This window comes from Anthonomus grandis, chromosome 17, assembly GCF_022605725.1.
Source record: "Anthonomus grandis grandis chromosome 17, icAntGran1.3, whole genome shotgun sequence".
NCBI classification, from domain to species: Eukaryota; Metazoa; Arthropoda; class Insecta; order Coleoptera; family Curculionidae; genus Anthonomus; species Anthonomus grandis.
In genome coordinates, this window is record NC_065562.1 from 14,169,063 (window position 1) to 14,183,774 (window position 14,712).

At 28.9% G+C, this 14,712-nt stretch overlaps 1 protein-coding gene across 1 annotated transcript in view; it reads left to right on the plus strand.

The window, feature by feature from the left end:
* LOC126746056 (protein-tyrosine sulfotransferase) overlaps positions 1–14,712 on the plus strand; it is a 95,203-nt gene that overhangs the window by 63,686 nt on the left and 16,805 nt on the right. Inside the window, exon 4 of the mRNA XM_050454153.1 lies at positions 13,045–13,596. Coding sequence (XP_050310110.1) covers positions 13,045–13,596 — 552 coding nt within the window. The remainder of the gene's footprint in view (positions 1–13,044; positions 13,597–14,712) is intronic.

Below are 14,712 nucleotides of genomic sequence, written 5' to 3' on the forward strand. Positions count from 1 at the left end.
TCCTCTTCCATCTTCACCTTCGAATACACCCAAAGAATTTCTCTTTTTAAAAGCTGTCAAAATAGGACCATTATTTATATTAAGCGTTTTCATAAAAAATTATTGACAAATTCTTATCTTGTTAGTACCTTTATAGAAAGCAGAATTTTATTTTGACGTTTAAAACTCACTAAGTCTCAGTGATGGCACCACATTTATTATATAAAACTCATTAAGTCACTTAGTGAGTTTTTGCATGAACTCAAAACAGGCTTAATGACTTAGTGTGATTTTTATGGACTTCTTTTTTGGTACTTAGTGAGTTTTTAAGCGTTTAATATTTGGTTCAGTGATAGAACAACATTAGACTTAGTGATATTTATATTAATCTCAAAATCTGAAAATATTGACTTAGTGAGTTTTTGCTGCAAGCCGACGAACTGTAGTAAGAAAAAAGAAAAAGTAATTAACATATTCGTATTACGAGATTTTGAGTCGTTCTGCCAGCTCGGTTTGGTGTCATATTTTTTCCAAATTGTGTTTAGAAACTTTATTAAAAATTACTACTGTTATACCTACGGTATCTACATGAAATGAAATGGTTTTATTAATTAGAATGTACATACCGTCTTTTTGAAATGTTTTGAATGTTTTAGCCATTTTGACGTATTAACTTTTAGTACAATATTATAGTGAACAGAAAAAAATATGGAACAAATTCGATAAAAAATAAATGAGGCCGTGTTCAAAAAAACGCTCGTACATGTCGTTTAATATTTTTGGTTGTGCATTTTTTTCAACAAAGATTTTGTTTACAGTTTGTCTCATGTAGCCGTGGTCAATACCAACTTTCGTATTATTGACGTATGTGATTACATTTTTGGATTCTGCACAAAATTATAAACATTTTGATGTATCACATGCCGCACTTTTATTCGACTGTTTTTAAGATACGCGGTTTAGAAAATTGCTGTTTTTATGAATCTAAAAGCCTCTAAAACTTTTTCTACTAAAATATAAAAAAATTGATTTCACTTTTCTATTTTACTTTTTAATTCCTCTTTTCTAAAAACATACAAATTGTATGTATCGTGTCAAAAATATATGGAACAAATGCACTTAACATTTTTTAAGTACTAATAAAAAAACAAAAATCACTTAAAGTATAGAAGATACATATGTAAAGTGCCGGCCAAAAGTAGAGAAACTTTGAATTTATTTTCTAATTTAATAATCTATTCAAAATTTTTGTGACACCATGTATTAAAAATGTTTATCTTAGCCTAAGCCATAAATTCATACCAAAATAGTTTGAATATTTATCACAGGAATGTAAATAGTAATACAATATAATAGAGGACATAAATAATGAGAAACTTTTTGTATTAAATATTTTAAATTAAATAGGTCTCGTTTGAAGCACTTCGTTTTTGATTGTGAAGAAGCCTATTTAGTATTAAAATGCCTCGAGGTATAAATTTATCTGAACAAATAAAAAAACTTATAATTGAGAAGCACAATGCAGGAGTGAAACAAGTAACAATCGCTAGAGAACTTGATCTTCATAAAAGTGTCATTTGTAAACAAATCAAATTGTGGCAAACTAGAGACTCTACTGCCAGCATCTCTAAGCCAGGTAGACCCAAAAAAACAACATCTGCAACTGACAAGCTAATTAGACGATGTTCTATAAGAAATCCATTTTTCTCCGCCGAAGATATAAAAAAGGCATATCCCAGCATTTCCCTTTCAGTTCGATCTATTCGAATTATGTGACGCCAACTTAAAAGCCAGGAGACCGGTAAAAAAACCTTTCATTTCAACGAAAAATAGACAAATTCGTTTAAGATTTGCAAAAGAACACTTACGTTGGAAAAACGTTTTATGGTCAGATGAAAGTAAGTTCAATTTATTTGGGTCAGATGGTATGAGATCGGTTAGACGTCCCAAGAATGAAAAATTCTCTATATATTCTTAAATATTTCCAAATTTGCATAGAAAAATATAAAATGACATTCTGTACAAACAAAATTTCTTAAATGTCTTTAATAAATAATAGTATATAAAAATCTTTCAAAAATCTGTTTAATAAAATTAATAATGTCATTACGTCTTTCGAGGGAAATGCTTTTATAAATAGACTGCTGATTGGGGTTTGGAGTGCCAGATTTCAAAATTTTGGCATTGAAAAAATTGAGTTGCAAAAGTTCTCCTTTATAATCATTTTTGTAAGATAAATTTAGTTTACTCCTTGTAGCGACACTTTGAACCATATCTTGCATTAAGCAATTACCATACTTTTTATGAATTAAAGTGACTGTTTCAACTATAGTGTTAAAACTGTATTTTTATTTAAAAGTGTCTTATATGAATCTTTTACTTTGGCTTTATTCATGGGCCTAATGACCATTTTTTGGCACAAAAATACTGTATGCATTAGCCGTTTAGCACAGGACTCCTAAAAGCATATGCCATAACTTAACATAATAAATTTTTCTAGAACTTTTGAAATATTAATTAAAATTCAATTTTAATAGAATTTTCAGAAAATTGTTGGAATTAATTATTGAATTTAAATTTCTGATAAACGTATTTTTGTTTGCAATTTATCAATGAATTAATAAAATTTAATTTAAAAGGAATTTTCGTAAATTTTTGGAATGTTTTAATGAATTTAAATTTAGTTTTATTGGAATATTTGTGGAATTTTTAATTAAATTTTAATGCACTAAATGCAATTTTTCTAGAATTTTTAGAATAATTCAATTTCAATGAAATTTATATAAAATTTTTTAAATTAATTAGTGAATCTAAATTTCTGATTAACATAATTTTGTTTATTCAATTTTAATGAAATATTCGGAGAATTTTCAAATACACTTTTCAATTCATTTTCAAGGCACATAAGAGGATTTGTCGAGAATTTTTGGCATATTTCGATGAAGTTAAATTAAATTTCAATGAATTTTTCGTAAAATTCTTGGATTTAATTTAAACTTCTAATGAACGTATATTTTTTGAATGAATTGAAATTTGGTGAAAAATTACTTCCAGGCAGTTGAAAAATCAATTTTTGACTGCCTAAAGAAAATTAGAAATTACTTCAATTGCCAGAAATAAAAAAGAAATGCCTTGCAGAGAAAATGAGAAATGACCTATGAATCAAAAAAGGTATCCAGTTCTTGTATTCTTGAGCTTTTTAAGTCATTGCGTGGTGATAAACTACTTACTACGTATAAGCAAGAAAATCTTCACATTAAAGAATTTCTTGGTGGTGCGTGATGTTATACAGTGTGTCCAAGAATGTATCTTGGAAAAACAAAAGAGATTTGAAAAGTTGCGCATTTCCAAGTCTAACAATATGCCGTTTAGAAAGTCTTAAAACTCCGAGTAGTTCCCGAGACATGCATAAAAAACCGAAATTTGTCAATTTCGTTTTGATTTTTTTAACATTGTTGGAGATACAGAAAAACAAAAGACACTTTCTCATGGCCACTTTTTAAGTTCTACAAAACAGCATTGACAGATTTTCCGTACAACGAATCGTTTCAGAAAAAACCATCATCAATTTTATTTTTTTATATGGCACATAAAAAAAGTACACTCTATATAAATAGCATATTTTATTACGAATACAATAATGTATGACACGATATGCGCAACTTTTCTCTAAATTAATCATCTTGTGAATCTCTTTTGTTTTTTAAGATCTCCATGATAAGACATCCTTTTCTTGGACACACTGTATCTGTATACGTTAATTTCAGGATAAATTATTAAAAATCAAAATTAAATAAAATGCCTTAAAACAAACAACTACGCCTCACCAAGAAACTCTTCATAATATTGACATTTTGTCTTAGAAAAAAAAACGAAATATGCCTCTAGCAGAATTTATTACTATCTCTAGACAAAAACTGGAAAAAAGTTATTTTGTCTCTAAGAAATTTAAAAGAAACTTTTTACCAATTTGTGCCGGCGCGGCGTATTGTCGACGACAGAGAAAACTGGCTAAATTAAGAAAGTTTGATGATTCTAATGGAACACGAGAAAGTTCTTTAAATTCATAACTTCGACTCTTTCCCAATTCCTTCATTTTTGCTGCCGTTTGATTTCCGATTATTTTATACAATAGGGGCAAAAAATCAGTCATTAATTTTAAAAAAAAGCAAGATATAATAGTGAACTTTACGAATGTAAATTAGAAACTGAGCCACAGTTAATTCCACCCCAATTCGATCTCTAACAGTTAAAATCCGACCCTCTTGAGAGTTAAATTAAAAGACAACTCGAACGAATCCAAATCGGGCGAAGTCAGCCGTGTTTCGCTAACGTAATTATTCGCCAGGGGTTCTTCTTATCTCTTTGTTGCCGCACGCCTAGCCTCCCGCATCCCTCACTCCGAACTTTTAATTAATTTCTAACTTTTCAATTAGTTATAATTATTATTGTGCCTCCGTTGCCTTTTAACGACCATCAATTAACCCCCTTTTTAATCTAATAACGCGAACTAAACAAAAAAACCAAAAACGTTTTCTGGAGCAGCGGCAGGGCTTTCTGACATTTAATACGAATTAAGTTGAATTTGTGTGGCATGTTTTATGGCATTTCAATTTAACTGCAATGGACACAATAGATTATTCGTGGAATTTTTTAATTCAGTTTTAATCCACATAATAGACTTCATAGAATTCTACAATGAAATTAAATTTAATTTCAATGCACATAATAGAGTTTTCGTAGAATTATTGGAATTTGTCAATAAATTTGAATTCGTGAATTTTTTTTAAATTTGTTAATGAGTTTAAGTTGCTATGATCGTACTTAATGAAGTTTTTTTCACTGGAATTCAATTTTAGTAAATTTTTTTATGAATTTAAATTCAGTTTCAAAGCACTTAATAGAATTTATTAGTACTAAAGTTGGTGATATTTACCTAATTTTACAAATTTTCATTTTATTTTAATGCTCGTCTTGGAATGTTAATAGAACTTTTGAAACTTTTCACAGAATTTAAATCTAATAATTGGAGTTTTCGTAACATTTTTAGAATTTTTCAATGAATTTGAATTTTTCAATTCAATTTTAATGCACATAAAGGACTTTTCATAAAGCTTTTCATAGAATATTTCAATAAATTTAAATTAAATTTTGGTAAAATTTTCGGAATTTTAAATTCAGCTTCAAACCACTTAATGAAATTTATTAGTATATAGAAAAATAATTTTTATTTAGCAAAATAAAGAAAAGAATATATAATTTGCGGAATTTTTCCATACTTTTCAATTAAATTTCAACGCACATTATGGATTTTTGCAATATGTCAATAAATTCAAATTTAATATCAATGCATATATTGAAATTTTCGTTAATTTTTTGGAAACTTTTCAGTAAATTTAAGTTTAGTCGAGTTTCAGTAAATTTCAGTTTTATAGCACATTATAAAGTTTATTAGTACACATAATAAAGTTTTCATAAAATTTTTGCAATATTTCAATCAATTTATATTATATAGCTCTTAATGGAATTTTTTAGAACACAAAGGAATTTTCGTCAATTTTTTTGAATACTTTTCAATTTAATTTCAATCCACACAAAGTGGAGAATTTTTGAAATATTTTAATAAATTTAAATTTAATTTCAATGGAATTTTGGTAAAGTCTTTGGAATTATTTAACAGAGTTTAATTTAGTATCGTAGCACATAATGAAATTTTTCTAGAATTTTTGGAATATTTCGATTAATTTAAATTCAATTTTAATAGAATTTTATTTGAATAAAATTGTTGGAATTAATTCATGAATTTGAATTTCTGATGAACGTATTTTTTATTGCAATTTATCAATGAATTAATAAAATTTAAATTAACAGGAATTTTCGTAAACTTTAGGAATTTTTTAATGAATTTTAATTTAATTTTATTGGAATATTTGTGGAATTTTTAAATACATTTTTCACTTAAATTTTAATGCACTAAATGCAATTTTAATGAAATATTCGGTGAATTTTTAAATGCAGTTTTCAATTAACTTTCAACGCACAAAATGGAATTTGTCGAGAATTTTTGGAATATTTCAGTGAAGTTAAATTCAGTTGCAATGAATTTTTCGTAAAATTCAATAATATAGTAAAAATAATTGGAATTAATTTAAACTTCTGAAAAAACGTCAATTTTTTTGCCTTATTTAAATGAATTTAAATTTAATTTTAATGGTATTTTTGTAAATTGTTTGAAATTTTTCAATAAATTTTAATTTGCTTTTAATGCATATATTGAAATTTTTGTTATTTTTTTAGAACTTTTCAGTGAATTAAAGTTTAGTTTCAAAGCAGTTAATGGTTTTTTAGTGCACATAATGGAATTTTTCTCAAATTTTTGGAATTAATGAATTTAAAATCAGAGTTAAATCATACAATGGAACTTTTTAGTACACATAATGGAATATTTGTAGAATTTTTAGAACATTTCAATGAAATTCAATATCTGATGAATGTAATTTGCTTTGCAATTTTTCAGTCTATTGATATTCAATTTCAATGAATTTAAATTCCATTTCAATTAAATTTTTTCATTTAAACGATAGATTTAAAGCGCCAAGAGTTTTAATCAGAGTCAAAGCATGTAATGGAAGTTTTTAGTCCTCATTATGGCATTTTCGTGTAATATTTTAATTTTTTTAGATCAATTCCAATGCACACAATGGAATATTCGTAGAATTTTTGTAACATTTTTATGCGTTTAAATTTTGTTTGCAGTTTTTCAATTATTTAAAAATGTAATAATAAATTAATTTAAAATTAGAGTCAAAGTATGTAATGGAATTTTTTAGTACGTATAATGAAATATTTCTGGAATTTTTTAAGAATTATATTAAATATAATTCAGTGCAATTTTAATGCACATAATAAAATTTTCGCAGAACTTTTGGAACATTTCAGGGAATTTAAGTTTCTGATGAACGCAATTTTGGTTTTTACCTTTCAAATGAATTGAAATTAAATATCAATGGAATATTTTAGAACACTTAATGGAATATTCGTGGAATTTTTTAATACTTTTCAATTCCATTTCAATGCACATAATGGAATTTTCATAGAATATTTTAAATGTTTTGGGATAAATTGGAATTCAGTTTCAGAGCACTTAGTGGTTTAAGTATACATAATGGAATATTCGTGGAATTTTAAATACACATAATGGACAATATCCAGAGTTTTTGGAATTAACCTATGAATTTAAATTCCGTTTTAATGGAATTTTCGTTATATTTTTGGAATTAATCAATGATTTTAAATTTCTGATGAACGTAATTTTGTTTGCAATTTTTAATGAATTCAGTGGCTTTTCGCAGATTTTTGGAATATTTCAATAAATTTAAGTTTAAGTCTAATGGAATTTTCGTAAATTTTTGGAATTTTTTAAGGAATTTAAATTCAATTTTCTTGGAATGTTTAAAAAATGTTAACGTAATTAATTATTGTTAATGTAATTAACCATTGGATTTAAATTCAATTTCAATGCATATAATGGAGTTTTCGTGGAATTTCTGGTTGGATTTTTGTCAATTTAAAAAACAATTAGAACTTGCTTGTCAATCTTGAAATTCTCTGGAAAACCAAATGTGGTCAATTTTTTTGTTTATAACGGAAAAAACTGAGATAATTGAAAAATCTTCATGAATGAGAAGCTAATAAGCACGAGTATTGGAAGTAATAAATGACTCCAACTGCCTGGAAGAAATAACAAATTATTCCAGCATTAGGGAAAAATAACCCCAACAGCCTGGAAGAAATGAAAAATTATTCCGGGGACAGGGAACACTTGAAAAATGATCTTAATTACCTGGAATAAAAAAGAAAAATGGCCGTATAAGCCTGGAAATAATAAAAACAAAATATTCCAAGATCTTAAAATACATAAAAAAAGATTTATTAAAAAGAAAAATTATCCTGACTGCCTGGAAAAAATTAATCATTATAAATCAGAGTTACCATTAAAAACCGCCTATTTATAGTATTCTTAGTGATTTTTTCCTAATTTTTTTTTAATTAAACTTTATCTTGGCATTTATTAATTTTGGTTAGTTTAATTTGTTCTGTAGAAATTTAATGATTAATATTTTCGATTTTAAAAATAAATTGGAAAATCAAAATTTATTGTACACTTACGCATTTTTGTAATTCAAGACAAAAATTTTGATAAATCAACTTGTACTTTTGACCTTCATAACGTCTTTTAGCGATCATTATCAAAGAAAATTCCAATTTGAACACTCTTTAATAAAAAAAAACCATACAACGTTCAAATAAATCAATTAAAAAAAACACAAATATTTAGCAATTCTAAATAGTTTTTATTTTAAACGCACTTATATTTTACAGTGCAATTTTACGACAATTTAATTACATTTTAACATACAAAATATAAAACAATTCCTATATAAAATTTGCATACCTCCAATTCGATTGTACCATTTTAACTAGCAATAATTAATATATCAATTAAACAAAAAGGAAACTCGGCACCCAATACACACTAATAATATAAAATTCCAGCATATAAATAATTTATCTGTCGTTATTCGAATATAGCGGCAGTGCCTTTATCCTTAAAACATCCAGATCCAGGATTCTTTTTAAGGGAGGTGGTGGAGGAGGAGGCTGTGTGAACATCGCCCCAAAAGCGTTCGTCTGTCTGACAAGAGCCTTATGAATAATAAAACATTTTCTGGAAAGCCCCGACACGGCTAAAACCGGGATCCGGAACCCATCAGGATATTAAACTGCCTGGATAAAGCGGGATCGGGTACAACGCGAAACGAAATGGGGAAACTAATTAGACTTTTATAACAAATTGTGATGGTCATTATATTTTATTTAATATTATAGTCAAGGTAAAAGAAGTTGCAATTATTAATTTAAACTTTGATGTTGTTATGGTATACCCCTATAAAATTCTTTCAGGCAGTTGACGTTATGCCACTTTCGATTAATCCTCGATTCATTTCGTATTAAAACAAACTTATTTCCATTCAAACAAAACAAGTAAGACCAAGTAAATCCTAGATGGAAATTAAAGTACTTATAATCGACGCAATCCAATCAAAACTGCGATTTGCAACTGCAAACTATCCGTTCCCGCATAGACTAACAAACTTTTCCTCTTCCAATTTGCAATTCATAACCGGAGCACTAAATCTGTCCCGCGGCCATTTAATAATACATCCATCCTTTAACGGCAGGAGAAAGTTGAATGAATTATTCCGGAAACTTGCGGCCGCAAATTAATTCTACGGGGGGGGGGGGGAGGGAAACTTTTAAAGTGTCGAGGAAACTCGCGAAATGAATTGGAGCGTTTTCAATTTGTAAAGAAAACGACGCTAATCTTTCACGATTGCGACGTGTTAAACGGGCTCGATCTGTCAAATGACACAAATGTCAAAACGATTTTGATATTCGCGTATCTCAAGGAAGAACAAATAAAAAATTAAAACAGATGAAACATTGAAGTACGGACCTGATGCATCATCAGTCGTATCCAGTTGAATTAATTTTTTTGTTAAAGTTTAATTAAGTTAATCTGACCTCATTGGATTTTTTTTGACAATAATAAAGTAGCTAAGAGAAAATGCTGAAAATTATTTTTAAATTCGAAATTTGACCACAAGAAATCAATTTTAATTTTCTTCGGAAAATTTCAGCTTAAGGTACCTTTTTTTATCAGAATGAGAAATCATGGAATATTTTCCATCATTTAAACAATAAATATAGATAAAACAAAATTTCTCTTCCTTGTTTGTTAAGCGAATCACCATGTCAATGCACCCAATCTTTGAAAAAAACTGAATGTATTAAATATTTAGGAATTATAATGAATCAAAACATGAAATGGGATAAACAACACATAGAAAGCACAAACACAAAACTGCGAAAATTAATTTATACATTTTATCAATAGCGGAATCAATAATTAGATATGGTTTGTTAATATGGAGCGAAACTTATTCAACAACTTTAAATATTCCTAATGTTACCCAAAGATATATGTTAAAAGTTATATTTAAAAAAAAATACTAGATACCCAACTAAACTCTAGTTTCAGGAAGCTCAAGTTATGACAGTACAACAATTAAATGTTAAGTCAATTCTTTTATTAGTGTACAAACATCCTGGCTTACAACAATATATAGACAACAATATACTACAAATTATCATACAAGAAACACGTCTGCGGAGTTTGTGAAAACCCTTGTTCTGACTAAAACGAACAGAAAAAGTCAAAGATTTGTAACATATATTGGTCCTAAATTTTACAATATTCTCCCTACAGGTATTAGACACCATTTTTTGTGATTCCAATACCTTCTGAGCTAGAGCCAGTTTTACCTGCCAAGGTCCAATGTTACCTAGATTTATGGTTTTTGGAACGAATTGAAAGCCTTGAACTGAGTAATTATTCTTGAGTAATAATACTTTTTCCTACAACTTTCAAGCCATTTAACACATTTGTGTAAGTCTTTTACAGTGTTATAGATGGCACTTTCTAGATAAATTCTATGCATAAAATATAATTCTAGGTGAAACACTCGCGTACCTAAGAGAACTTGGTTTCAGGGTAATTTTATAAATAAATGTTGGAAGTTATTTAAGAATAACTTGAGGACTTTTTGGGTTAGTTTAAAGGTATTTTCTGAGGAATAATTTGATATAGGAACAGATTTGAGGGTTTTGGAACAAATTGAAACCCGTGCGTCTTCGAGAAATCGGAAAAACGTTATTTTCTATTCTCTAGGCTCTGAGGGGGATTTTTTTAAGTGTCTTTGAACTAATTTGTTGTTTCCCAGGAGCTCATTTTTTTTTTTCGTTTTCCAAGCTATTGATATAATTTTTACAACTTTTTTTTTTTTCCAGAATTTTCACGTTATTTTTAGGGGTGTAAATTCTGTGTCATATATTAGGAAAAAATCTATTTTTACACACTCTTAAAAGGTTTTCTTTTGAGTATTCCAGTAATTATAAATACTTTTTCCTCTTTTTCGTGCCTTTTAACGAGACATTTATGTCTTCCAGAAATTAGAAGACAAACAATTTCAATCCTTCCAGGCTCTTTCTTAATGCCCTTGACGTAATTTTTTTCGTTTTTCACGTTCGTCATTTTTATTTTAGTTTTTAAAGACATTTTTCCAATCCTTCCTGGTTTTTGATGTAATTTTTTTTTTTATTCCTTCCAGGATCTTAGAGCAACTTTTTGTATGTATGACGTAATTTTCTGTTTTTTTTTCAAGTATTGAAATTTTTTTTTTCTATTTTCTAGACTTTAAATATTATTTCTCATGTGTTCCAGGAGTTGGAAAAAATAATTCTTCCAGGGTAATTAGAGAGGGAATTTAGAAAAATATATATTATTCCAGGCTCTTGGGTAATTTTTTTATGTGTATTCCAGGAACTAAAAATATTTTTTCCAGGATTTGGTCGTTTTTTTATATATCTTCGACGTTTTTTTTCTCCAGAAAATGGAAATAATTTTTTCCGTTTGCCACGCTTTTGACGTAATTTTTACGTTTTCCATAAATTAGAAAAATAAATAATTTCTTCAAGGCTTTGGAGAGGATTTTCTTATGTCACGTATTTTTTTTTTTAATTTTCAGATATAGAATTTGTGCTAGATTTCGTGCGTAAAGTACTTACTTTACACACTTCCCAGGGTGTGTAAAGTTTCACTTTTTACGCACAAGTGCCTAAGTAATTTGTCAATTACTTACTAGTAATTATTAGTGTATTACTTAGTTTGTAATTTGGTTTATTGGACATTTAATTAATAATTCGTCAGAAAATGTTTTGACGTTTCTTTTTCCCGTAAAGTCGTTTAAGTGCGTAAAGTTAATTTGGTATTTTTGACTTACTTTATGTTTTCTTCGGTAGTAAAAAAAAATTGAATATTACACGTGTGTAAAATTCAGTGTAGTATTCATGGAAATTATCGACAAATTTTTCATTCATAAAAAAAGGATCATTTTATACACATAAATAACTATTTTTGATTTACAGGCTTCTGAGATAACTTTTACGTCTTTCATAAATTAGAAAAAAAAATTCTGTTCTTCCAGGCTCTCGGGTGAAATGTTTAATGTCTGACCACTTTATTGATGTCTAGTCATATGTCTAAATCATTTTCTGAGATAATTTGGTGCAAAAATACATGATATGAATGAAGTTTAAATTATTGCAAAATTCGGAACACCGAAAGATGAATAATTCCTAGATGAAGCGAAATTTCTCTTGTGCTTATATACAGTATAGCTTTGACGTATGCTTTAACTAATTGGAATCCGAAGGGGATGTATATTTCTAGTTGTCAGAATACTTTTGTGCTTTAAATTTGAGATTTGCATTTCCATTTTGCCTGTGCCGTACTCTCATCGCATCGTAGAGATCTTTTACGGCTTTTAGAAGGTCGCACTAATATTTGATTGTCCAAGGACATGCCCTAGCCGGTTTTGAGAAACACTATCGTAGGCTTTTTTAAGGTACACATATAGGAGATGTATTTCCTGATTGAATGCGAGCTTTTTGTCTATGAGCTGAGAGATGTAACCCTGTCTGCAGTGGACCTTCCAGCTCGATCTTTTCCTTTACAATTTTTCCCTATACTCGGCTCAAAGTAATAATGGAGTAACTAGTAATGACGATTCCTTTACAGTTATCGGTTTTGTATTCTTGTCATAAACATTTAAAGAAACCCAAAAAAACAAAAAAAATTATATCTCAAAGTAAAATTTTAATAAGCTCTCAAGAATTATCATGTTTTGGGGCGTGGGGTCAACTTCAATGAGACAAGAGACTCAAAACAAGAATTACAGATAGGACTATTGCTGTTTTAAGTACGGTCCTGCTGCATCATTATTCGTAATAACAAAACACGCTTGCGTGGAGTCATGCGCGCACAGCTCGCATTTTGAGCAGAACGACAGGACCGTAGTAGCAATTTCTTTCTTTTTCATTCAACATTTTTCGGCTTGGTGGTTTAACGGAGCAATATTTTGAAACGTTTTATTCTTATTCCAGATGTGGTCAAGAAACGCGAGTAATTCCGCGTCTCCTACAGCTGCGCTTCCACTGGCTGAAGTCCGAAAAGGAGTCGATGCGTCTAGAGCAGGCGGGCATCAGTGACGAAGTGTTAAATTCCGCGATTGCAGCGTTCACGCTCGAAATAATCGCGAAACACGGCGAACCCGCTCCGCGACTCTGCAACAAGGACCCACTCCTGATCAAGATGGGCAGCTACGTCATCGATCTCTTTCCAAACGCGAAGTTCATATTTATGGTGCGCGACGGGCGTGCCACTGCCCATTCGATAATCACCCGCAAAGTGACCATCACCGGGTTCGATCTGACCAGTTACCGGCAGTGTCTGAAGAAGTGGAACAGCGCAGTGGAGGCGATGAACAATCAGTGTCGGGACATGGGCAGGAGTAAGTGTCTGAGGGTGCCCTATGAACAGTTGGTATTGCACCCCAAGCAGTGGATGGGTAAGGTGTTGAAGTTCCTGGATCTGCCGTGGAACGACTCGGTTTTGCACCACGAGGATTTTATTAATAAAGGAATCAGTTTGAGCAAGTGAGTATCTGAGGGTTGTGGTTCCAAATGGCCATGATCGTATTTTGTCCTTTTATACCCCATTTCTTTTTTCATAGCAGCAAAGTGCCCCATTATTTATTCAAAAGTACTATAAATATGGGGTGGATTTTTCTTTTTTTCTATGTGGAATAAAATAATGAAAGAGGTCGGTTTTATTAAAAGTAAATTTGCACGTTCATTAATATGACAAGCCGTGCAGTCAGTTTTTTAATTATTTTATATTAGGATACATTTGTATATTTGAATTTTTTCTATTAGATTATAGCATTAAAGTGTAGGCTGAAGTATGGTTTACCTTTGAATTTAATAAATTACAAAAAATTGTCCTAAAAATGTGAAAGTTATATATAAAGCCAAAGGTAAAGATAATAATTATTTAAAAAAATCACAAACAAATATTTTTTATTTTGCAAAAAAATTAAAAAGAAGCAACTTACAAAATTGCAAAAACTTCGGAGGTGCATTGATTAAAATTATAAATAAAATTTGTTTTTATACACTTACAATAGAATGTAGATTTTAATAATAATATGACTCATTGTAATATTTTAGAAATTGTTTTGATATTTATTTTTTGCATACCTACCTTAGTAAATGTAACCAAACTATCCCAACATATTTTCATAAAGCGATAAAAATCACTTTTTGATTTACATAATGATAAAATAGCGCCCCTTTAATTTTATTTAACGTTGGTTAAATATCCATCAAGGTAGTGGGTTAAAAGCAGGAAATAAAACCATAGATTTAAAAAAAAAAATTATTAACTTTTTAAGTATTTCATTACAATAGAAAATATATAGTGTGTTTTCTTAATATTGCGACAAAATTCAGAGACGTGTTCTTTGGACGAAATCAAGTAAAAAAGTTCCTATGAACATATGGCCTAAACGTCCTAGATTTTACACTACAGGGTGGTAAAGTTGTAAGAAAAAAACTTATTTTCTTAATAAATTTAATACCCCTGTAGATATTTTTTTGAAAATTGGTACGCAGTTACTAAGTATCCATAGCGTTTTTCCTATATACAATTTAAATTTTTAAACTTATGGTTTTTCTTGTAATAAAAAATATTAAAATTGAATTTTTTATTTC